At 51.4% G+C, this 22804-nt stretch overlaps 1 protein-coding gene across 2 annotated transcripts; it reads right to left on the reverse strand.

The window, feature by feature from the left end:
* Positions 1–3763: 3763 nt before the first annotated feature.
* HAGH (hydroxyacylglutathione hydrolase) lies at positions 3764–22785 on the reverse strand. Of its 2 annotated transcripts, XM_059897283.1 has the most exons (9): positions 22648–22778; positions 20026–20201; positions 19448–19512; positions 17250–17367; positions 16217–16325; positions 12718–12821; positions 12304–12405; positions 4564–4643; positions 3764–4075 (listed from the first exon to the last, which is right to left on the reverse strand). In XM_059897283.1, exons 1-9 carry the CDS (start codon positions 22721–22723, stop codon positions 3976–3978), a joined length of 930 nt encoding a protein of 309 aa, XP_059753266.1. In that variant the 5' UTR covers positions 22724–22778; the 3' UTR covers positions 3764–3975. The 2 variants fall into 2 exon arrangements, with proteins under 2 accessions (XP_059753266.1, XP_059753267.1); XM_059897284.1 differs by lacking the exon at positions 16217–16325 and having other exon boundaries at positions 3985–4075; positions 22648–22785.
* Between the last annotated feature and the right edge of the window lie 19 nt (positions 22786–22804).

Raw genomic sequence — 22804 nt, forward strand, 5'->3', positions numbered from 1 at the left:
GAAGTCAGGAATAAAGGCCCACTTGCCTCGCTTCAACACAGGAGACATGAAAAACAAAAGCCCTGTTGATGGTACCACAAAGGCCCACAAAAGAAACAGTTACCATCAGGCTGGGCAAGCGTAGCAGGGTCCCCAGGAACAAGGGTGACGGCACTCCTATACGCTCCTGACCCCTGGAGTGATTTAAAACAAAACACCATTTACAACAGCATCAAAAAACAAACTACTGAGGGGCCAGAGTCCCCACAGAACCAGCCTCTAGGGAGAAAGTTATAAACCCTGATGGAAAAGTTTGTCTGGTCTTGTCCCTGGTTTGGGGAGGGAGACTCTAACTCCTGGGAGTGTCCTGAGGGGTGGGGACTTTGTCATTTACAGCATAGTGTGCACCTGAGTTTATGCTAATGTGGTGACTCAGAGCTGTCACCAGGGAGCTCCACCTGTGATCAGAAGGTGGGACGGCTGGGGGCGCCGGAGTTCACGCTGTGGATGACACAGTGACACCCCAACCCAACTGGATACTGAGGCTCAGTGAGCTTCCTGATGTGCCAGCACGGTGGGGAGCCTGCATTCCATGGAGTGAGGGCACGGCTTGGCCCAGACCCTCCCCACCTCGCCCTGTGGGTCTCTTCGCTTGGCTGGTCCCGGTTTGTATCCTTTATAATAAAACTGTAAAATCATAAGTGTTGCGCCTCCCTGAATTCTGAATCAACCTAGTGAGTTACTGAATCTGAGGGGGCATGAGAACCTCTGAACTTGTAGCCAGCTGGTCAGAAGTGCAGGTGGCCGGGGACCCCCAAGCTTCTGGCTGGAGTCTGAGGTGAGGGCAGTCTTGACGGGGGGCCATGCCCTTCCCCTGTGCTTGTGCTAATGCTGTGGTCGGCAGCAGAGTTGCCCTGCACACACAGCACACACAGCATCAGAGACCCAAGCGGATGGATGGATAAGCAGCGTGTTCGTAATTGGAAACTCCCCACATCACAAAAAAGTCACTTCTTCCCAATCTAGCGAGTCAACATTATTCCAGTCCAAATCCCAGACATAAATATCCTAATCTTTATACATAAGAGCAAAGGGCCAAGACTCTCCAGATGAGGTTGGGCAGCATTCCTGGAATTGAAGGTCCTAAAGCTGTTGTAACAGGGAATGTGCGGCCAGCGTCAGGACAGACAGACATACCGGTGGGATGGAGAGCCACGAAACAGGTCTGGACCCCTGGATGCTGGCTCACCAGAGCTAGCAGTGCAGAGGGGGTGGGATATCAGGTGTCCATCTCCCGGACACCAGCATAAACAGCTCGGTCACAAGAATCACAAACCTGAGTGTGAAAAGCAAAACAAAAAACTACTGGATGAAATTATAGGAAGGCATCAGAGGTGGGAAAGAGTTATTACACAGGACACAAAAGCATTTATCATGAAGGAAAAAATATACATTTGACTACGTTAAGAATTTCTTCAACAAGACACCAGAGTGTGAAGCCACAACAAACTAGGAGGAAACTGCAAACACACAGAACCAAAGAAATCATAAAATATGCAACATGAAACAAAGGACTCCTAACTGATCAATAAGAAACAAAAACCTGGTAGAAAACCCGGGAAGAAACCTAAAAGAGGCAGCCCCCAGGTGAGGAAATCCAAGTGGCCAATAAGTGTGTGGAAAGCGGTCAACCTCCCCCCAAACCAGGTAAACACCCGTGAAACCTCCACAAAGTGCCATCCACACCCCCAGATCAGCGAGAACGAAGGTGTCTGATACTGGGTGCGGCAGGTGTCTGCAAGCACAGTGGGAGACGCTCTCCGAGAATGAAATCCCACTTCCCCAGCACGGCAGCCGGGGCCTGGATGAGAGCGCTTCAGAGCCCGTGTCACAGACACATGACAGGGCACTGGCCATAGCCCTGAGGACTCTCCCCATTGCCCGGCAGCAGCGCCATCACCAAGGGTAAAACATGCAAAGCGAAACGCCCACTGTTGAGAGCTCTGGGCTCTTGGAAGACAAGGAGGGACAGCCTGTGGCCTCGGAAGCAGGGTGGTGGGGTGCGTTTTTCTTTACGTTTCTTTAGATGAGGGACGCAGGACTGGGGTGGACACCAGTGGGAAAGGGGGCTTTTGGCAGCTGGTTCCAAGGAGAAGCACTCACCCCTAGTGCGGGCACTATGCTGCTGGTGGAAACTAGCGAGGAGCTCAGTGTCCCTGGGGAGGGGCTGCCAACGACACGAGCCACCTGGGGGGATGGGCACAGCACCCACAGGTCCACAGCGACCCTCGGGCATCACAGACCGAGGCCTCAGCATGTCCTGAGACGCCTGCACCTGCGTGTCTAGTCGCTGGTACAAAGCCATGAAACAAAGCGCCAGGAGAACCCGTGCAAACCCCACTCCATGACACCCTGGGGGTGGGGGCTGCTGCTCACAGGGAGCTTTGGCTCCACCTAGAACATCATCATCTTTGAAGAAGCCCACACAGGCAGCTGCGGAGTGACACGGGCCCGTGCTTGGCTGGGACAGGGACCTGAGGAATCCAGGGGGGCGGCGACAACAACGCTGCGTCATGACCCGTCTGGATGAGGCGTACAGGGGGGTGACATCAACAGCAGCAGCAGCGGGCCTCAGCTGGACAGGAAGAGTGTTCGGTGAGCATCACCACAGCAGGTGAGACCTGAAGACTCGAGCACCTGGCTCAGCGAGCAGAGCCTCGTAGACCCTGGGTCTGTTCTCATTACAGACCAAGGCCACATTGGAGAACCTCCAGATCCAGAAATGAGTTGGTTGGGAGGGCTCCCCGCAGCCCTTCCTGCCCCCGCCTGTTCCCCAGTCTCATCCTGTCCTCCTCGTGCCTCGGGGCCCTGGATGCCCCCATGACCCTCTGGGCCCACCCTCCCCATCCCCCCAGCTCGGACGTCCCGCCGGCTCTGCCTGAGATGTGAGGCGGGGTAACCAGGACCAGCCTGAGACTGCAGGAGAGGAGCCAATTCCCAGGATGGCCAACCAAGAGCAGAAGGAACAGCTACAGAGCAGGGACACCACATCACAATCTCAAGAGCAGGCTCCCTGCACACTGCCACCAGGAGGAAGGACTCGGGGCCTCTCCCTGCCGGGGGCCCAAGAGGCCCGCCCCCAAGCAGGGGCGGCACAGTGCCAGCAGTGGTGCTGACGCCACATAGGCGCCCAGGGCATCCCCACCTCACACAGACGTCCCCGCGTCCCTCCTGTCAGCTCCTCTGCCCACACGAGGCATAGTGCCCCACACTGGTTCCTGGGAACGTCCCCGGGACTGGCCAGCCTTTACAGGGACGGGTGTGCAGAGCTTGGAGCTCCTCGGGTACCACATGCCACAGCCTCCCAGCCTGTACTCTCCCCGCCCGAGCCCCCAGACCCAGCCCCACAATGGAGGCAGCTCTTCAGCATCACCCCAGCCCAGGTAGGTGCTCCAGGCCTGCCCCAGCCCTGGAATTCCACTGCACATCAACACAGACACGAGGACATGATGATGTCATCAAACATGAGAGGATGACTTCCTCTAGAGGTAGCTGGGGGAGGGGAGAGGGGAGGGAGGGGACGATGCCAGGTAAGGGGAGTGTGCCTCTCCCAGGGGCCTTCTTCTGGTAAGCATGGACTTCGAGGAATGACAACCAGGGCGTGCCGGCCTCACCGGGGGCAGGGCGGGTACGACTCTTACTGGGGCATCATATGGGGGCTCACACGGCAACTATGGGGGCCCCGTGGAAAGGCTGGAGACAACACACAGTCTGCAAGCAGAGCTTCCGGGAATAAACACTTTCTAAACTTCTCTTATAAATATGCATTAGAACATTTGATAACACAAGCAAAGTGCTCTGAAATTAATTTAAAATTAAACTGAGACTGAATTTCTTGCACTCCTAGCCAGAAATTCACCTAACACACCTGAATACCCAGATGTGGTTGAAGGTGGCCACAGCAGCAGCCTTGGACACCCAGGCCCCGTGGCCACCTCAGTCCCGCGGCACCTTGAACTGGTCCTTTTCTTTGCGGATGGCCCTCATGGTGGTCACAGGGTCCATCTCACCTGCGTGCTGCTGCACAGTCTTCTCCCTGCGGAAGCCAAGCACCAGGCTGCAGGCCGCACCCCGCGCCCGCGGGCCCACCGCCCCTCCCAGGGCACCGGGGAAGAAAAAGAGCCTGTAGGAGGCGGGGCGTTCTTAAAAATGAAGTGCGACAGCCAACGGCCAACTCAGGTGTTTCTAACTGTGGGAAACATGCTGGCCGAGCCAGTCCTGCTGGTGACCCGGTAAGCGGGGACACCAACTCCACGCTGGCATCCGGCACTGCCCAGCGCCTAGAGGCTCCCCAAGCACAAGTCTCGTCCACCTATGGATCCAGACTCCAGGGTCAGAAAGGACCCTACACCCTAGCCAGGGCGCCAAGAAAAGCGTCCCCCTTTAAGAAGAAGTGTGTCATTCTTTGGCTACACTTTAAACAGAGATTTCAGGGCAGCCTCCTCTCCCACCCGGGCTCTTCAGGAGTCGGGGTGGTGGAGGCGGAGATGCCCAAGGACAGCATGGGACCCACCGCTCCCTCACCTCACTCTCATGAATGGGTTGTAGGTGAACTCCTCTGCGATGGTGGATGGCACCGTGGGCTCCCCGATGCTGTACTTCTCCTGCAAGAAAAGTGGGTCCCTTTAATGCGAAAACTTCTAAAGGTGACACTTCAAAAAGCCTCCTAATGGTCTTCCAATGTCGTCCGACTGAGAAGATAAAGTGAGCAGTGGGTCAGCACCAGGACAGGCCCTTCCCTGCCCGTGGAGAGGAGATGTGAGTGCTCCAGCTGCCACCAACAACCCTCTCTCCTTCCCTTGCTGTCTTGGAGGTGCAGGGGCACAAGGAGCTTTCTTTTCATTAATACAGAAGTCATAACTAGCAAAAATGCAGAAGACAGAAAAGAAGAAAACATAGCCCCACCCCCAAGACAGCATGTGGGTCGTGAGCACCTCACTGCCAGGAAGAACAGCGAGGCAACAGGTTCCCGGGGTCCCTCCCCTGCGGTGACAGCCCCCCAGAGGGCAGGTGTCATCACAGGGTGTTCAGGCAGCTCGTCACCTCCTCCACTCAGGACCAGGACGGCCTTGCTTCTAATCAACACTGACCAGGGCAGGCGGAGAGAAGACGCATACTGGGACATCTGGCCAACTGTTCACTCCTATAGAAATGCCTACAGGAAGGAGGTCAGAGTTAACAGCTGGGGGTCTCCACCCTGCCCGCAGCCCCTGCCCTGCTACTGCTGGGCTCACCTTGAGGGCCACAGGGCCAGTGAGTGGACAGCCATTGTCAGCACCCACACCCAGGCTTCCTGACCATCAGGGGCCCTCAGACCCAAAGGTCCTGATCCCACCCACACTGAGCAGTGGCATCGAGAAGTAATCCTTTAACCGCTGGAGGTGAGTCAAGTTGGAGTCTGGTGGGAGGTCAAGATGAAGGCTTAGGGACTTCCCTGGTGGTGCAGTGGTTAAGAATCCGCCTGCCAATGCAGGGGACACGGATTTGAGCCCTGGTCCGGGAAGATCCCACATGCTGCGGAATAACTAAGCCCGTGCACCACAGCTATTGACCCTGCGCTCTAGAGCCCGCGAGCCACAACTACTGAGCCTGCGTGCCACAACTACTGAAGCCCATGTGCCTAGAGCCCACGCTCCACAAGAGAAGCCACCACAATGAGAAGCCTGTGCACCACAATGAAGAGTAGTCCCCACTCGCCGCAGGTAGAGAAAGCCCGTGCAGCAATGAAGACCCAACGCAGCCAAAAAATTAATTAATTAATTATTTTTTTAAAAGATGAAGGCTTATTGCTAATCTCTGAACTTTCCCTTCTGGTGAAAACAAGCATAGAATGTTTTATAATATTCCCTGCACTTCCTCCGACATTCTCACTCCTCCTAAGAAATCTTCCTCCACCTTTTATGAAGGAAGAAAACAACTGAACTATTCTAAGGATAATTTTAAAACAGGTCCTTGTAGGCACAGTTGGGGGAGTGTAAACTGTCATAACCTTTTGGATTATCTATTAAGATGAGCGTTAACATGCAGAGACTTTTCCTACAGAAGTATGAAGCACACAAATGTAAAGACTTACATTTGAGGATGTTGTTCACTGTAGCACAGTTTATAAGAGCAAAAATGTTAGAAACTCTAACTGTTCTCCCTAATTGGATTGGTAAAATGATTTACGGTTGACGTCCACACATTAGTATGTTTTACTTATTAAAAAGAAGGAAAGTAAGATGGGTAAATAGGCAGCGATAAAATTAGTAAAATGTTACTAGAAAGGTGTTGGGTATATGACTGTTCACTATGAAATTCTTTCATCTTTTCTGTATGTGTGAAAATTTTCATAATAAAAAGTTGAAAAGGCTAAAAAAAAGTTTAACACAGTTCAGTATAACCTATGTGTCAAAGAAGAAATCACAAGGGATATCTTAAAATATTTCAAATTGAAGATAATGAAAATAAAGCATGTCAAAATTTGTGCTGCTAAAGCAGTACTTGGGGGTAAGTTTTTAGCTTTTAAGTGCTTATATTAGAAAAGAAGAAAGATCTAAAATCAATGACCGGGACTTCCCTGGTGGCACAGTGGTTAAGAATTCGCCTGCCAATGCAGGGGACGTGGGTTTGAGCCCTGGTCTGGGAAGATCCCACATGCCGTGGAGCAACTAAGCTAATAATTATAAAAATAATTATTTTTATTAAATAATAAAAAATAAAATCAATGACCTTGGGTTCCATACTAAGAATCTATAAAAAGAAGAGCAAAGCAAATCCAAAGTAAGTAGAAGGAAAGAATTTTTTAAACTTTATCTTTTTAAGAACAGAAATCAGTGCAATGGAAAAACAAAGAAAATTAAGGCAAAAGTTGTGCTTTTAAAAGATCAACAAAATTGATAAGAACAATGAAAAAAATTGCCAACATCAGAAATGAAAGAGGGGCAATCACTACAGATCCAACAAATATTGGCGGTGGGCGGCGGGGGGGTTGGCGGTTTAAATCATACTGATCTAAAATAAAAGCTAAAACTATAAAGGTTCCAAAAGAAAACACAGGAGGTTTTTTTGACCTTGGCAAAAGTGAAGATTTTTTAGATGGGAGATAAAAAGTATGAACCACAAAAGAAAATTAATATGCTGGACTTCATCAGAATTTAAAATGTTTGCTCTTCAAAAGACACTGTTGAGAAAACAAAAGGCAAGTCACAGAATGGGAGAAACTATTCACAATACACATATCTGAAAAAGGACTTGTACCTAGAATATACTTTAAAAAAAAAAACTTATTATTCAACAATAAGAAGACAATCCAGTTTTTTAAATAGGCAAAAAATCTGAACAAACTCTTCACAAAATGGCCAACAGGCACATGGAAAGATGTTCAACATTATTAGGCACTAGGGAAATGCAAATTAAAACCATAATGAAATACTACTACACACCCATTAAAATGACTAAAATTAAAAAGACAGACAATACCAAGTGTTGGTGAGGACGTGGAACACCTGGAACTCTCATACTTTGCTGGTGGGAATGTAAAACAATACAGTCGCTTAGAAAACAGCTTGGCAGTTTCTTTACAAGTTTCGACTTGGGACTTCCCTGGTGGTCCAGTGGTAAAGAATCCGTCCTGCAATGCAGGGGACGTGGGTTTGATCCCTGGTCAGGGAACTAAGATCTCACATGCCATGGGGCAACTAAGCCCAGGCGCCACAACTACTGAGCCCACGCGCCTCAACTAGAGAGCCCCACATGCCGTGAACTACAGAGCCCACATGCTCTGAAGCCCGTGCGCCACAACTACAGAGATAAAACCTGCACGCCACAACTAGAGAGAAGCCCGTGCACTGCAATGAAAGATCCCGCGTGCCGCAATGAAAGATCCCACGTGCCGCAAAGATCCTGCATGCTGCAACTAAAGACCCAATGCAGCCAAAAATAAAAAAATAAAATAAATTTTAAAAAAGACTGAACAAGTTTCGACTTAATACATACACCTAATACAACCCAGCTGTTCCACTCCTAGATATTTACTCAAGAGTAATTAAAACATGTGTCACACGAAGACTTGTACACAAACGTTCATAGCAGCTTTATTCACAATGGCCAATAACTAGAAACACAAATGTCTATCGACAGGTGAATGGATAAACAAAATGTGGTAATATCCAAACAAAGGAATACTACCTGGCAGTGAAAAGGAATGAACTGATACATGCAGCAACATGAATGAATCTCAAAATCATTCTGCTGAGTAAAAAAAAGATGAAAGAATACATACTGTATAGTTCCATTTATATGAAATTCTAGAAAATGTGAACTAAGTTCTAGTGGCATACTGGAGCAGGGCAGAGAAAATGAGGCATGAGGAAGTTTTGGGGGGGTGATGGAAATGTTATGTATCTTAAATATAGTGGGAGTTGTTTAATTGGTATATACGTCTGTCAAAATTCACTCAATTGTTCACTTTAAATGGATGCAATTTATTACATGTGAACTAAACCTCAACAAGCTTGATAATAAAAAGGGAAACTATGAAAACTATGCCAGTAAATTTGAAAACCTTGATGAAATGGACAAATTCCTTGCAAGATACTAGTTGCTAACAAAACTGACTCAAGAAAATATAAAAATCTAACAGCCCCACACAAATTAAAGACATTAATTCATAACAAAAAAATCTTTCCACAAAAAAGAATTCAATGTCCAGAAGGCTATGTCAGTGAATTCTAACAATCACTAAAGGAAGAAATAATAACTATCATAGAAAAACTCTTTCAGAAAATAGGAGGAAGCACTTCCAACTCATTTTATGAGGCCAGCGTTACCCTGATATTAGACAAAGGCATTACAAGAAAATAAAACTACAGACCAATATCCCTTATGAACACAGACACAAAAATAGACACGACTAAGGTTTATCCAGAAAGCAAGGTTGGTTTAACATTTGAAACCAAGTGAAAAACTTCACCACATTAACAGAGTAAGGGAGAAAAAAATGTATGATTACATAATAGATGAAAAATCATTTGACAAAATTCAACACCCACTCATGACAAAAACTCTCAGAAAACCAGGAATGTATGTGAACTTCAACAACTTGATAAAGAAGACTTACAAAAAACTCACAGCTAATATCATACTTAATGGTGAAAGACTGAATGCTTTCCCCCTAAGACTGGGAACAAGCCAAAGGTGTCCACTCTCACCATGTCTACTTAACACTGTCCTAAAGATCTTAGCCAGTGCAACAAGGCAAGAAAAATAATTAAAAGGCATATAGACTGGAAAGGAAGAAATAAAACTATCTTAACGTTGATGGCATGATTGTGTGCTAAGGAACCTATGAAAAAGATGCTAGACTAAGTGAGTTAAGCAAGGTCACAAGGAAACAAGGTCAAAATACAAAAATCAATTGTATTTCTGAAGACTATCAATAATCATTTACAATAAAATCTAAAACCATGAAGTATTTAGGGATACATTTAACAGTATGTGCAAGATCTTTAACACTGAAAATTACAAAATACTGCTGAGAAAAACTAAAGACCTTAATAAATGTAAGGCTATATCATATTTATGGAAAGACGCCATATCGTTAGGATCTCAAGTCTCTCCAAATCTTTTGTTACAACACAATCAAAAGCCAAGCTGGGGCTTCCCTGGTGGCGCAGTGGTTGAGAATCTGCCTGCCAATGCAGGGGACACGGGTTCAAGCCCTGGTCCGGGAAGATCCCACATGCTGCGGAGCAACTAGGCCCTTGAGCCACAACTACTGAGCCTGCGCGTCTGGAGCTTGTGCTCCGCAACAAGAGAGGCCGCGACAGTGAGAGGCCCGCGCACCGCGATGAAGAGTGGCTCCCGCTTGCCGCAACTAGAGAAAGCCCTTGCACAGAAACGAAGACCCAACACAGCCAAAAATAAATATAAATTTTTTTAAATTAAAAAAAAAAAGCCAAGCTTTTTGTAGAAATTAACAAGATGATCCTAAAATTTATATGAAAATGTAAAGGACTTAGAAGAGCCAAAATGAATTTCAAAAAGGAATAAAGTTAGAGGATTTATACTACCTGATTCTTAGATTTACCATAAGCTACAGTGATCAGGACAGTACTACTGACGCAAGAATAAGTCATGTAGATCAATGGAACAGAATAGAGTCCAGAAGTAGATTCATGCCCACATGGTCCATTTTATTCAGTAAAGATGCCAAGGTCATCCAATGAAGAAAGGAAAGTCTTTTCATCTAATGGTGCTGAGCAACTAGATGTCAATATGCAAAAAAGTGAACTTCTACCCTTACCTTACACCACAAACATTAACTTGAAGTGGATCACTGACCTAAACATAAATTTATATAAACATAAAAGCTAAGACTATACAACTGCTAGGAGAAAACAGAGGACAAAGTCTTTGTGATGTAGGGGTATGCAAAGATTTCTTAGGACACAAAAAGCATAAAAGAAAATATTAATAAACTAAACTTCACCAAAAGTATAAACTTTTATTCTTTGAAAGACACTGTTAAGAAAATGGAAAGGCAAGCCACAAACTGGGATAAAATATTTGAGATATATATCTGACAAAGACTTGTTTCCAGAATGTATAAGGAATTCTCACAACTCAGAAGACAACTGAGTTTTTAAAATGGAAAAAAAGACTTGAACATATACTTCACAAAAGAAGACATGTAAAGGACCAATAGGTACATGAAAGGACACTCAGTATCATTAGCCATCAGAGAAATGGAAACTTAAAAACTACAAGCTACCACGACACACCTATTAGAATGGCTAAAATTTAAAAGATCAGCAATACCAAGCGTTGGTGAGCATGTGGATCTACTGGAACTCACGCATTGCTAGTGAGGATGCCAAATGGTACAACTAATTGGAAAAGTTTGGTAGTAGTTTCTTAAAAGTTAAACATACACTTACCACACAACCCAGCAATTACACTCTTAGGTATGTTCCCACAAGCAATGAAAACATGTGTCCACACAAAGACCTGCACACAAACGTTCACAGTAATTTTATTTAAAATAGCAAAAAACTGGGAACTACCCAAGAGTCCATCCAGGTGAGTGGATAAACAAATTGTAGTATGTCCATATGAGATACTACTCAGAAATTAAAAAAAAAAAATCTCGAAAACATGCTGAGCAAAAAGAGTCAGACACAACAGAGTAATGTTGTGTGATTCTGTTTATATGAAAATCTAGAGAAGAGTAATTTATAATGACAGAAAGCAGATCAGTAGTTGGGGACTGAATGGGGAGGGGCAAGGAACCTTCTACGATAGGGGAAATGTTCTCTATCTTGATTGTAGTGGGGCTGACACAGGAGCATATACTGTCAAAATTCAAACTGTATAATGCTCACTTAAAACAGGTATGTTTTATTGTATGTAAATTACCCTCAAGCAGATAACCATGAAAAGAATAAGCTCAATATGTTTGGACTGCTATGGAAAGAGCACTAAGACCCATTATTAAGTGACAAGGAAGCCACAAAACAACACACAGGATGAGTTTTTTATATTAAGTATTCTTAGGTGCACATTGTAAAAAAAAAAAAAAAAGGAATAATATTTATCAACCTATTACGGTAGTGTCTGAATTTTTATAAGTATTATTTTGCAAGCCCACCTCGCAAAATTGATAAAGATGCTTGACAAAAACAGGTGACTTATGAAAGAAACAAAACTATGAGACCATTCCTCACTGAACTCAGCAGAAGGGAGCCCAGCACCTGAGGACTCCCAGGTGTGTGCGTTTCTTATCAACACCATTTCTCAGTGACTGAAGAGGGAACACAGACACCTGAGTCCAGGAGAACGTCCTCAGCCCAGCTGCCTGCAGCAGCGTTTACAAACCCCCCCTCAGAAGATGCCTCCAGGACAACACGCCAACCCCTGGGCCGAGCCACGGGGCATGTTGGAGGCCGTGTTTGAAATAAATGCCTTTCAGACAAGCAGCCTCCAGGGTGAATCCACTGCCCACAGACAGCAGGGAGGGGCTGGGACCTGCTGCTTCGGTCTCACCTGGGCATTTGTTGAAAATGCAGTATCCCAGGCCCAGCCCGGACCCACAGAGTCAGAAAGGATCTTAAGCAGACAACCAGGGCTTCTTGCTCCAAGCTGGGCTGTCTAAACCCCGCCTCGCCCACTGCCTGGAGGAGCACTTTCTGCCCACTCTGAAGCGGGCACCGTGAGCTCCGTGCTCCTGGGAAAGTGGCAGCACCGTGCCTGACCCTAGGACGCGCCCGAGTGCATCACGCTCACCTTGGCCCAGGCCAGTTTCTCCTGGATGGCGGCGTTGCTGGGCTCCACGTGGCGAGCAAACTTGAGGTTGTTGATGGTGTATTCGTGGCCACAGAACACTCTCTGGGGAAAAAGCCAAGCCCGCCAGCTCTGAGGAGACTCGTTAACTCGCCCTCTAGCCCCTCAGAGATGGGTGTGAGGGACCTGGCTGGTCCTGGGGGCAGCACCCACGAGACGTCCCTCAGGACAAGGACACGTCTTGCGTGTATGTTAAATGACAATGAAAAGTATGCTTAAAGAAAAAACACACTTCCAGAAGCAATGCCTCTACCCTCCTGCTCCTCCCAAGATGCAGGGGAGACCCCAATGGGGGGAGCCAGCAGGGTCCTCCCACCACCCGGCGAGCGAGCGGGTGGCGGGTGGGGCACCGCCTACCGTGTCTGGAGGGAGCCGGCCCAGGACCTCGAGCAGGGCTTTGTACATCTCATCCGCTGTCCCCTCGTAGAACTTCCCGCAGCCAGCCACAAACAATGTGTCGCCTGCAAGACAGAACAGCGTGGAGCTGGAGGGGCTGTCAGCAGTGCACGCCCCCTCGAGGGCCGGGGCTCCGCTCTGACCCCTGTGCTGACCGGGCCACAGCCCCAGACCTGACCTCCACCCCGACAGGGCCCAGGGACGACCCACGAGTACTGGTTTCCACCCTTCCCAAACCTTTTCCCTCAAGTTGCACTAACTGGCACCACCAGGCCCCAAACAGCTGTTCAGACCCAAACCTTAGGGTCACCCTGGCTGCTCCCTTCACTGCCCAGTTCTATCAGCCATAGCTCTGAGAACCCCCAAAACCCAGCCCTTTCCCCCACCCATCCAGCAGCCCCCTCCCAGGCCAGACCTTCCTGTGACTTCCCTTACTCCCGACAGCCAGCACCATTCTGTAAGACCCCCATGATCTTGCCTGGACCCTCCAGGAGCCCCTCACGCGGGACCACAGCCCCCAGGGGCCCTTGAGACACGGACCTGCCACCTCCCAGACTTGCCCCCTTCCTGCCGCAGCCCTCCCCCCACCTGATACCCACCCGGTCTCCACGTGCTGCTTCCCTCCCCCAAGGCTCTTCCCTGAGAACGGGCTTCATGCCCAGCGGACACCCACGGCACATTTGTTATCCAGGCCCCTGGGTCGGGGAGGGCCTGGGACCCCACAATAGGGAGCAACAATCCCCCTCCACCAGCGTTTGCCAGGCCTCTTCCCAGGGAGCTCCAGGCCAGGCCAGGCAGGAGCCAAGGCCCACCCAGTGGCCATGGTGCAGCACTGTCCCCTCAGAACAAGACCACAGATGAGTTGGGTAGCCCATGAGCAAAGCCTCAACACGCAGGACTGGGGCTATGCCCTGAAGTACCCCTCAACCTTGTGTCTGGGCACCAGTGAGAGGCCAAGGAGCGCCCAGAGGAGGACAGGCCGTGAGCAGGCACAGTAGGCTGGGGGGATCTGGTCCTCCCTCCAGGGACCAGCAGTACCTGCTGTTTACACACCGGAATTTCATGGGCCTCCTGCCACAGGGGCTGGGGAGCCAGCCTGGGCCTCCTCCATGGGGCCATGTCCTCAACCAGAAGGACACTGAGAGACCCGGGGTTCCCCACGTCTCTCCCTGGCAGTGGGACCACCATTCACCTGCACCCCCAGCCTCTCGCTGTCTGCTCTCAACCTTCACCACCAGCTGCTAAGAGTGCCTGGAGGCGTCCCTCCCCTACGCAGGCTGCCCCAACCCCAGGCTCTGCAGAGCCAGCCTTGCCTCTCCTCCCTGCACACTGGGCCATGGTTCTAGCATCGACTTCAGCCTCCATTTCCCCACCGCCGCCACCTGAGCTGCTCCTGGCGCTCGCTGCCATGAGTTCCCAAATCTGAGGTCCCAGATCCTGACCTCTCAAACACAGACAACCCGCTAGTGCCATCACAGCACCCTGCTCCAGGCCTGCCCCTCCAGACAGCCATCCCATCTTCCTCCCCTGCTCTGTGGGTGCCCAGTCCTGCCCACCACGTCCCAGGGCCACATGCACACCCTTCTCTGGGCTGTCACCTCCTCTGCTTGCATCCTTTTCCCTTTGTTCAGCTCACCCCAGAGGAGAAGGGAGCGGGGCTATGGGTCACTCACATCCAAGCTCGAGGCCTGGAGCTGCCAGTCACCTCACCTCTGGACGCTGCAGGTTCCTCAGCCGTGCACACAGAGGCCAGCTAGGGCCCTGCTGGACTGCCCTGCTCCCCTGGTCCTCACTGCTGATGCCCCAGACAGCTCAGCTTCACCACTGAGGACCCTGTGTGACTCTCACCTATTATAAAAGCTACCAATTAGACAACACGCTCCCCTGCCGGCCGCTGTCATGCGGACTAGAGAACAGCACGTGCAGGACACGGTCCAGGGCCTGCCTGGCGGTAACCAGCCCTCTACACCTTCCACAGCCGGCACTCAGCTTCTAACATGAGTGCGGTCCAAGGGGGCCAGCGCCACGGGCCCGCACAACCCCAGGCCCTGCCGGGGGGCAGACAGACACCCAGGGGCCGGGCAGCAGGGCAGGGACAGGAGCGCAGTTGTGAGAGTTCACCGGGCCCAGCGCTGGTTCCACACCCCTCACCTCACACCCACAACCACCCAGTGGGGGAGACCCCACACCCACCATTGACGCAGGAGAAACTGTGCTTAAGAGAGGGGGTCACACCTCGTGCAGGCAGCCGGCCCACCTGCCCCAAAGCGCTGTTTGCCGAGGCCCATCGGGAGGCCAGGGGCTCCCACAACATGCCCAGGGGCCCGTGGCCCACACTCAGCAGTTGGCTCAGAGCCCACACATCCTGCTACTGCAGCGAAGACCCTGAAAATGACTGTATTTTTAAAAATAAACATAATAGATTTGGAAATAATTTTGGATTTACAGACAAGCTGCAGGGACAGTCCAGAGGCCCTGTGACCCCTCATTCGGCCTGTGTCTCCCTTCATGCTAGCGTCCCCACCCCTGACCTCATGTGGCTTTCCCATCGACACCCTTTCCCCACTCCAGGAGCCCACACTGCTTCAACTGTTGTATTTTTAAACAAACTTTCACTGCAGTTATAATATCATAATTGTTACATAACTGGGGAAGACTCAGACTGAAAACTGCTTATACTCGTTAAACAAGCTAAGGGGGCAGAGAGGCCTGCTCTGTGCCCATCCACGGCCACTGGCTCACACTGCCCTGAACACCCACCGTCACACGGCCGCTCCGCTTCACAGGTTCCCCAACAACCATCAAGATTCTTCCATTTCCTCTCAAAAGGAGAAACACCTCCAATTGCTGGAAAGGCCTGCTCGCCCCAACCGAGAGCCACTCGCACAGCCCGATGCTGGTGGGGCTTCACCACCACCTTCCAAGCTCTTTGGGCCACCGTGTGCGACACCCTGACCTGGGGCTGGCTTTTGCCAGACCCACTCAGCTCACAGCCCGTGGAAGGATGGGGCAGCGCCCAGCACCAATCAGGCCCCACACAAGGCGGGTCTGACCGGCTCCATTTGGGGTCTCCCTTGGCCCCCCACTTGCCCACCTGTCTGCTGCTGGAGGTAGTGGGGGCTGGGACTGCACCCCCACCAGGCAGAGTCTCTCAAGAAAAGGCTTGTCCCCATGCACCTGACAGCGATGACCAGGATCAGAGGGGCGCATTCGGGCCAGCCCCGCCAGGAGGTAGCACCCCCACCATGTTCGCACCATGGCTGCCTGTACCCTGGATGTGTTTGAAGCCGAGTCCCAAGCTCTACCCTGAGGGCTGTGGTCCTCCTCACAGAGCCCAGCACAGTCTGCCTGGCAGGAGATGCTCTGCTGCTCTGCCCAAAGGTGTGCAAAGCCATCCCTACACCAAGAGAGTCTTTGCAAAGAACGCCAGACCCCCCAGCTCAAACACCTGAATACTCACCTGTGAACACCACGGGGGGCTCGGGACTGTTGGGTTTGCTCACAAAGTAGCAGATGTGTCCGGAAGTGTGACATGGCGTCGACAGGCACTTGACGTTGAGAGACCCCACCTTAAACAGAGCACACGCTGGCCTGTGCTCCCTGCATGTGGGGAGCCTGTCCTAAGGCTCACAGATTCTCCCAGACCCCAGGCCCGCCCCACAGCAGGAGGTGCCATTAAGGGCGGGTGGGCTTCCACAGCCACTGCTCCACTGAGCAAGTCATGGGTCTTGCTGGTGACCACAGGACCCAGTCCTTGAGGGTACCCCAGATGCAGGGACCCCCTGGAAGCCGGTGTTTGCTGGTATGTAAACCAAAGGGCTGATTTTGTTTTCTCCTCAAAACCAGGCCAAATCTGAACCAGGCGTCTTGCCAGAAAAGACACTTTTCCTTCTTAGATGCCTGGCCTTTTGTTTTGTTTCCCTTCTCTGCCTCCGCCCCCCACCCCACTCTTTACTTCAAAAACGTTCAAACCTACCAAAAACTAAAATGACAATGAATCCGTGTGCCCTTTACCTGGGTCACTAAATGCTAACAGGTCCCACCTGTGCGGCACCTGCTCTGTTCACACACACATATCCTGACACACTGCCCCTAGACACTCCGCTACATCTCCTGAGAAAAGGACATCCTCCCATATAACCTCACTATCATCAACACCCAAGAAATTTAACACTGATGTGAAATATGATCCCATGTAGAGTCCGTATTTCAATGTCCCCAGTTGTCTCAAAACCATGCATACAGCTTCTCCCCTCAGCCAGTCACCATTTGCACGCTAATTTGCTTGCAATGCTCTCGACAGAAGGGACTATCCAGGCCCAGGCAGCCCCCAGAGCCCATCCACCCATGCACAGGCCAGGTCGTCTCCACAGCTAAGCCCTTGAGTGCCCCTCTGGGTTCCTGGGGTAAGTGAGGGGACAGCCAGCAGGAGGCGGCTCTAGGGCCTGGAGCCCAGCAAGGCCACAGTTGAGCCCCTTCCATTCACTCCTCACCTGCAGTGTGGACAGGTGTGTGACCCTGTGAGTCAGGGCTCCGATCCGGTCATCACCCCCATACACCTTCAACCCAGGCTCCAACTTGACCAGCTTCTCGTTCCCGCCAGCGTGGTCCCTGAAGTCGAAAAGGGGAGCTGGGGCTACTACTGATACGAAGAGGGTTTGCCTGCTTTTACACCCTGACAAAACGGCATTTTTATTTTTCCCAGTTATGTTTCTCAGAAGAGAAATGCATCTTCCAACCCAGGATCCTCGCTTCTTGTCTGTCATTTGGCTCCACTGAAAAAGAATGTCCTCAGACACCCCATTCCCAAGAGAGGCACTTCTGTGCCCCTGCCGTGTTGCTGCAGAAGCTTCTGGAGCAGATGAACCAAATCACAAACACCTGGATAATCCCTACGCCCGTGGTTCCCAGACTTTGGGCGCATCAGAGTCACCTGAGGATCTGTAAGCAGCGCCAAGGCCTGACTCCCACCCACACATCCTGATGCAGTGGGCCTGGGCAAGCCCGCAGCCCAGGAGTTTTAAAGGCCCTCAGGTGATTCTGATTCACAGACCAGTGGGTCTGATTCACAGACCCACTGCCCCGAGCAGATCACAAAGCTGTCTTCTAAAACAATGCACAGCTGCCAGAGGGGGATCTGTCCACCCAGGGACAGGCCAGCTCGGAATGACCTCCCCACATGACTCGAATGTGCAGCCAGCAGTGAGGCACCTCCTGGACACTCATTCAGGAGTTCCCCACGCTTCTCGGGTCAAGAGAAGAGCTCCACGCCTCGGCCTTGTGGGGCGAGAAATACACTAGTGCAAGCCCTGCCAGGGTCTCGGGGCAGGGCTGGGAGTGTCCTGAGCCCAGAAGATTAGCCTTTCCAGGATGAGGCGAGGGCTTTCCAATCACCAGGGAACACCTGCTCCTCACTACACATTCACCTACGGGCCCAGAAACAGCAGGGTTCACAGATAAGAAAGGGCAGCCTTCTGCTCCCTGCCCTGCAGGGGGCTGATACACACAGGCTGGCACCAAGCACTCAGCACACTCATCACTGACCCCCGAAAATGCCACCTATAAGTGGGAGGGTGGCACAGGCCACACCCTGGAGCTCAGTTTGGGGCCTGGTTTAGTTTTATAAGGCATCACAATGTGGGAAAAGCCGTGGGAGAGAGACACGCACTGTGAAAAGCTGGGGAGGTGGAGTCCCCAAGCAGCCCCCCAACGCAGCCCGACAGAGGCCAGAGGAGTAAGGGCGCCTCAGCACCACACGGGGCGGAGTTCCTGAGAGAAGGAGCGGCTGTGCTAAGTAGCCACTGCAGATCCTTGGGCCTAAATCAGTCAGGAAGTTACACCTGATACCCCAGAGGCTAAACAACCCCAAAGATTCTCAGCGACTTAGTTACATCAACCAACAAGTTTCCAACACTTAGCAGACTTTGGCCAACCACATCCACGTGACACTCCCACACAGAAGATGAAAGGTGTCCTTTTACCCGAACACACGCCCCAAGCTCCGAGAGATGCCATAGGAACAGGTTCAAAGACACTAGCTGCCCTTGGGCAGTTATTTGGAAAAGAAAATTCAGAGCCAAATAAACATTTTTTTCCTAGCTTTGAACAGCCTCAAAAGTTTCAAAAACCCACAAGGGCCTTGGGCAGGCAACTCTAGTCCTAAGACCCAAATATAAGAACTTTTTTCATCCTTTAGCCTTCAAATATCAAAAAAAACGCAACCTCTCCAAATATGACTGCTTGATTTTCAAAAACACTAATGTCTAGACTAGTTCATTCCCCGACATCGAGGCCAATTTCCCACCACACAAGTACAAGAGCTTTCAAAGATGTTGCCAAAGGTCCACCCATGGCCACAGGATATACAGCATAAGCCTCTCCCCTTGGAGCCCCCAAGTCACCAGACCCCATCACCAGGCCTGAGGGACACAGGGCAGCAGCACAGAGGCTAGCGCCCAGAAGCCCCGTCAGAACCCCACTGGGGCTGACCCTTAGCTCATAGCTGTGGAGGGGAGAAGGGCTTCCAGGGCTCTGAGCCCCTAGGCTCCCACCTGTGGGGGGACCCCTGGGAGCCTGCAAGCGCCCCACCCCCCTCCACCTGGTGGACACTCCCCCTTGGGGTGTGCGCGGCATAGCTGTTAAGGCCCAAGCAACTCTGCTGGCACAGAAGTTCGGCCTCTGGAGCACTTACCAGTGGTGGTGGGTGGTGAGCACTGTAGTCAGCTTCACACCGTGCTTCCTCACCATTTCTACAACCTGCAACCAAACATGAGGCAGGACACAGGCCACAGTCACACCCCGGCACTGGCTCATCAGTCTGCAGGGTGATGCCCAGTGGAGCCTGCCGATTTGCCCCAGCTCCAGGAGAGCAGGGTGACAAGGAGGCTTTTTCTCCCTTGATCCGTTCAGCAGTTCAGTCCCACCCACAACCTCTCAAAGCCCCTCCAGCAGAGACTGCCACTCCTAGAGGCAGCACTAAGGGGCAGAAAGCCCTGAGGAGGAGGAGAAAGTGCTGAGAAGGGCTCCTACTTCTCTTGCCCAGGGACTCTACAGACAGGAGCCCTTTTCTCTCCACTCCAAAGCCTTTGGTCGCTTCCACCCCTCTCACTGGCCCTTTGCCCCTATAACAGAGTGGCTGGACACTAGTTTAATTGTTTTTCAAAAACCAAATGGATTAATTTCTGTTCAGCTTTGGCCAAGTTGCAAGGGCACTGTGGTTATCAAACTCATCAGGAGATGAAGAACTGGTGCTGGGGCCTCGCCTCCCACCTTCTGGGGCTGCACCGGGTCCACAATGGCAGCCTCCTTGGTGTCATCATCGATGATCAGGTACATGTAATTGTCGGTCAGAGCAGGCAGTAACTCAACCTTCATCGTGCCCTGCTCCACGGTCAAGCTCTTCCTTAAATCCGTGTGATGGAGAAAGATTCCCAGCAGGGCTGGACCTGAAGACAAAATGCGGTTCCAGTCAGCGTCCACACGAGGCCACGCTGGGCCGAGACTTCAAAGCAAGCCCTTGGCCCAGCAGTCCAGGCATCCGGGGAAGTGACATCTCAGGGATGCAACGTGGTGAGCCTCCAAATATGAGGTTTTCTAAGTTCTTTGATAAAGAAGAGGATAGCCTCATTTAACCACATCCGTAAGGAAAACAGAGAACACAATTCATGTTTATAATTGTGGAAATCAGCTCTTTCAGACTTAGGATCCCTATTTTCTTTTTCAAAGGTTCTAAAAGGACACAAATGCCAGCCTGTGCCTGTGATTCAAACCTTTATCAGATGTGACCACTGCCAGTTCTGGGGTTGTTCACACCTGATTCAGAGAAACACCATGAAGAATGAAAGCGCCAGGCCAGGCTCTTTTCCCTCGGCACATGGCTGCCTCTGCAAGCTAACAGAGCCTGAGTCCTGTGCAGTTACTCACAGCCCTTCTCAGGTCTCGAGCCAGAAAAGTAAACAATATCCACTTTCGAATGGCAGGAACTCGAAATTTGGATAATGCACAAAAGCCACCCGGGGCCTGAGAAATGGGACAGCTGGTCACAACTGTTCTAGATTCGAGTATGCATGATACAGAATCACCATCCAACTGAGCCAAAGAAGGCTGCCAGGGTGGGCTGGGAGTGACCGAGGGGCAAAAAAGCATCCTCCGCCCAGGAGACAGGTGCCAAAATGTTTTCAACAATGAAACTCCTATTCAATCTAAAAATTCCCAAAAGCCCCCAACAATACTTTAAATCTTAGCGTGAAAGGGATTAAAACTGCAAAAGGGGACAGAAGACAGCCATGAAATTCTGGAGTAGGTAGGTGCTTGGGATGGGACCTCTCCAAAAAAAGGGATCCAGAGAGCAGGCAGCATCGACCGACAGACTGATAGACCACGTCCATGGGGGCCGTCTGATGCAGAATTCAAGCTCATCTGCCATGGCCAGGGAACTGCCTGAATTGCAGCGTTAAGGATCACACAGAGGTAGCTAAGTCCTCCTTTTGACAACCAGCTGGGCTTTTTCCAGGCCCTTCTCTTCATGCTCGGCAAAACAAACATTTTCATATGATCAGGTTTCTGTGCTATGCCACCTCCTCTTAGCCCCGATACGTGCCATCCGAGCTCCAGGAGGACTACAGAGCAGAGTCAAGGCCAAGCCTTGAGACACATTTTGTTGGGCTTCTCTTGAACTGGATCCCTCCTTCTGCATGGCATCAAAGGGCTGGAGCCCCCTCTGAACGGGGCAGCCACACTCTTGCTGATTCCCTACAGTCCCACTTCCACCACCCGCCTGACTCCTGACACAGAAACTCTTAGCTCTGATGCTCTGACGAGTTCCCTAAATGGAAAAAACCCAGCTCTTTCCTTAATAATGGTGACACACTGCGCACTCCAGAACCTTGACTGCTCTCAGTGAGATCTGGAAGTGGCCAAGGATGGCTTCCTTCTGCTCCATCTCCCTACCTAGGGCTCTGCGGTCATTTAGCTAACTGCTAGCCAGCTCCAAAGACTCAGCTTAACCCACTGCCCCTATTGCTACATCAGCCAGATAAGATATCAGGAAATAAAGGCGATTTCAAAATCAAAGTCAAAATATTCCAACAAAGCAAGAGGTAACACAGTGAAAATGGAATCTGACAGCTGGAAGAGCAGGCCCTTGGAGGTCAGGGCGTCCATCGCCTCCCATTTTTGAGGTGGGTATAGGAGACCCAAAGAGGGCAAGGGTCCCACAGCTCACAGAACCCAGTTCTGCCCCAGGCTTTTCTTGCCGGCCACAGCTCACATGAAAAGCTGTGATTCACTTCGTGGAGAATATACACAGCATTCTGTGCGGCTTCAGGCACAGTTCCATCATCCCAGGCGTTAGAAATAATGGGGTTTGTATGGGGCGCCGCAGTCAAGGAGGATGGGGGCGCTCGCTGGCTGCCGGGCAGACCTTGGGGAACCAGGGGTCCTAAGACAGGGCTCCTGAGCGTCCCTGGAACACCCATTTCCTTACCTAGCACAAATCCTTCAGCAACCCCCAGCTGACAAGTTACCCCACTCTGTCTTCAGCCCTCTCAAAGTCTGACTCAACTGCTGTGTGGCCTTTTCTCGACCCCAATCGGCTTGCCTGCCGACGTCAGTTAGGGGTTAAAATCCTGTGTCAATAAAAAACAGCGTCAGCCGCGGCGGCCCCAGCGGCTCCCCGCCGCCCGCCCGGTGCGGGCCCCGCGCTGGAACGCCTCACGGATTGCGGCCGGCCTAACCGCCGTTAGCCCGGCTACGACGCCAGCCAGGACCCGCCGGCCGGGCGGCTCGCCTCGCCTCGCCCCCGCGGGCCGGTCACCGTGGCCCCGGCCCCTGTCAGGCCAGCGCCTTGGCACCCCGGCCTGTCCGGCCCTGCGGCAGCCCCGGCCCACCTACCCAGGCCGCGACGGGCGCAGGAGGCTCTCAGCGTAGCTAGGGTCCGGTAGCCGAGCAGCCCGCGGGCCAGCACCATGACCGAGGCGGAGGGCGGGCTGCGGCGCGAGGGGCGGGCGGGCTCTTCACGCCAGCGACGGCACACCGCGGCCAATCAGCG

This window comes from Balaenoptera ricei, chromosome 15 (assembly GCF_028023285.1).
Source record: "Balaenoptera ricei isolate mBalRic1 chromosome 15, mBalRic1.hap2, whole genome shotgun sequence".
Classification (NCBI taxonomy): Eukaryota; Metazoa; Chordata; class Mammalia; order Artiodactyla; family Balaenopteridae; genus Balaenoptera; species Balaenoptera ricei.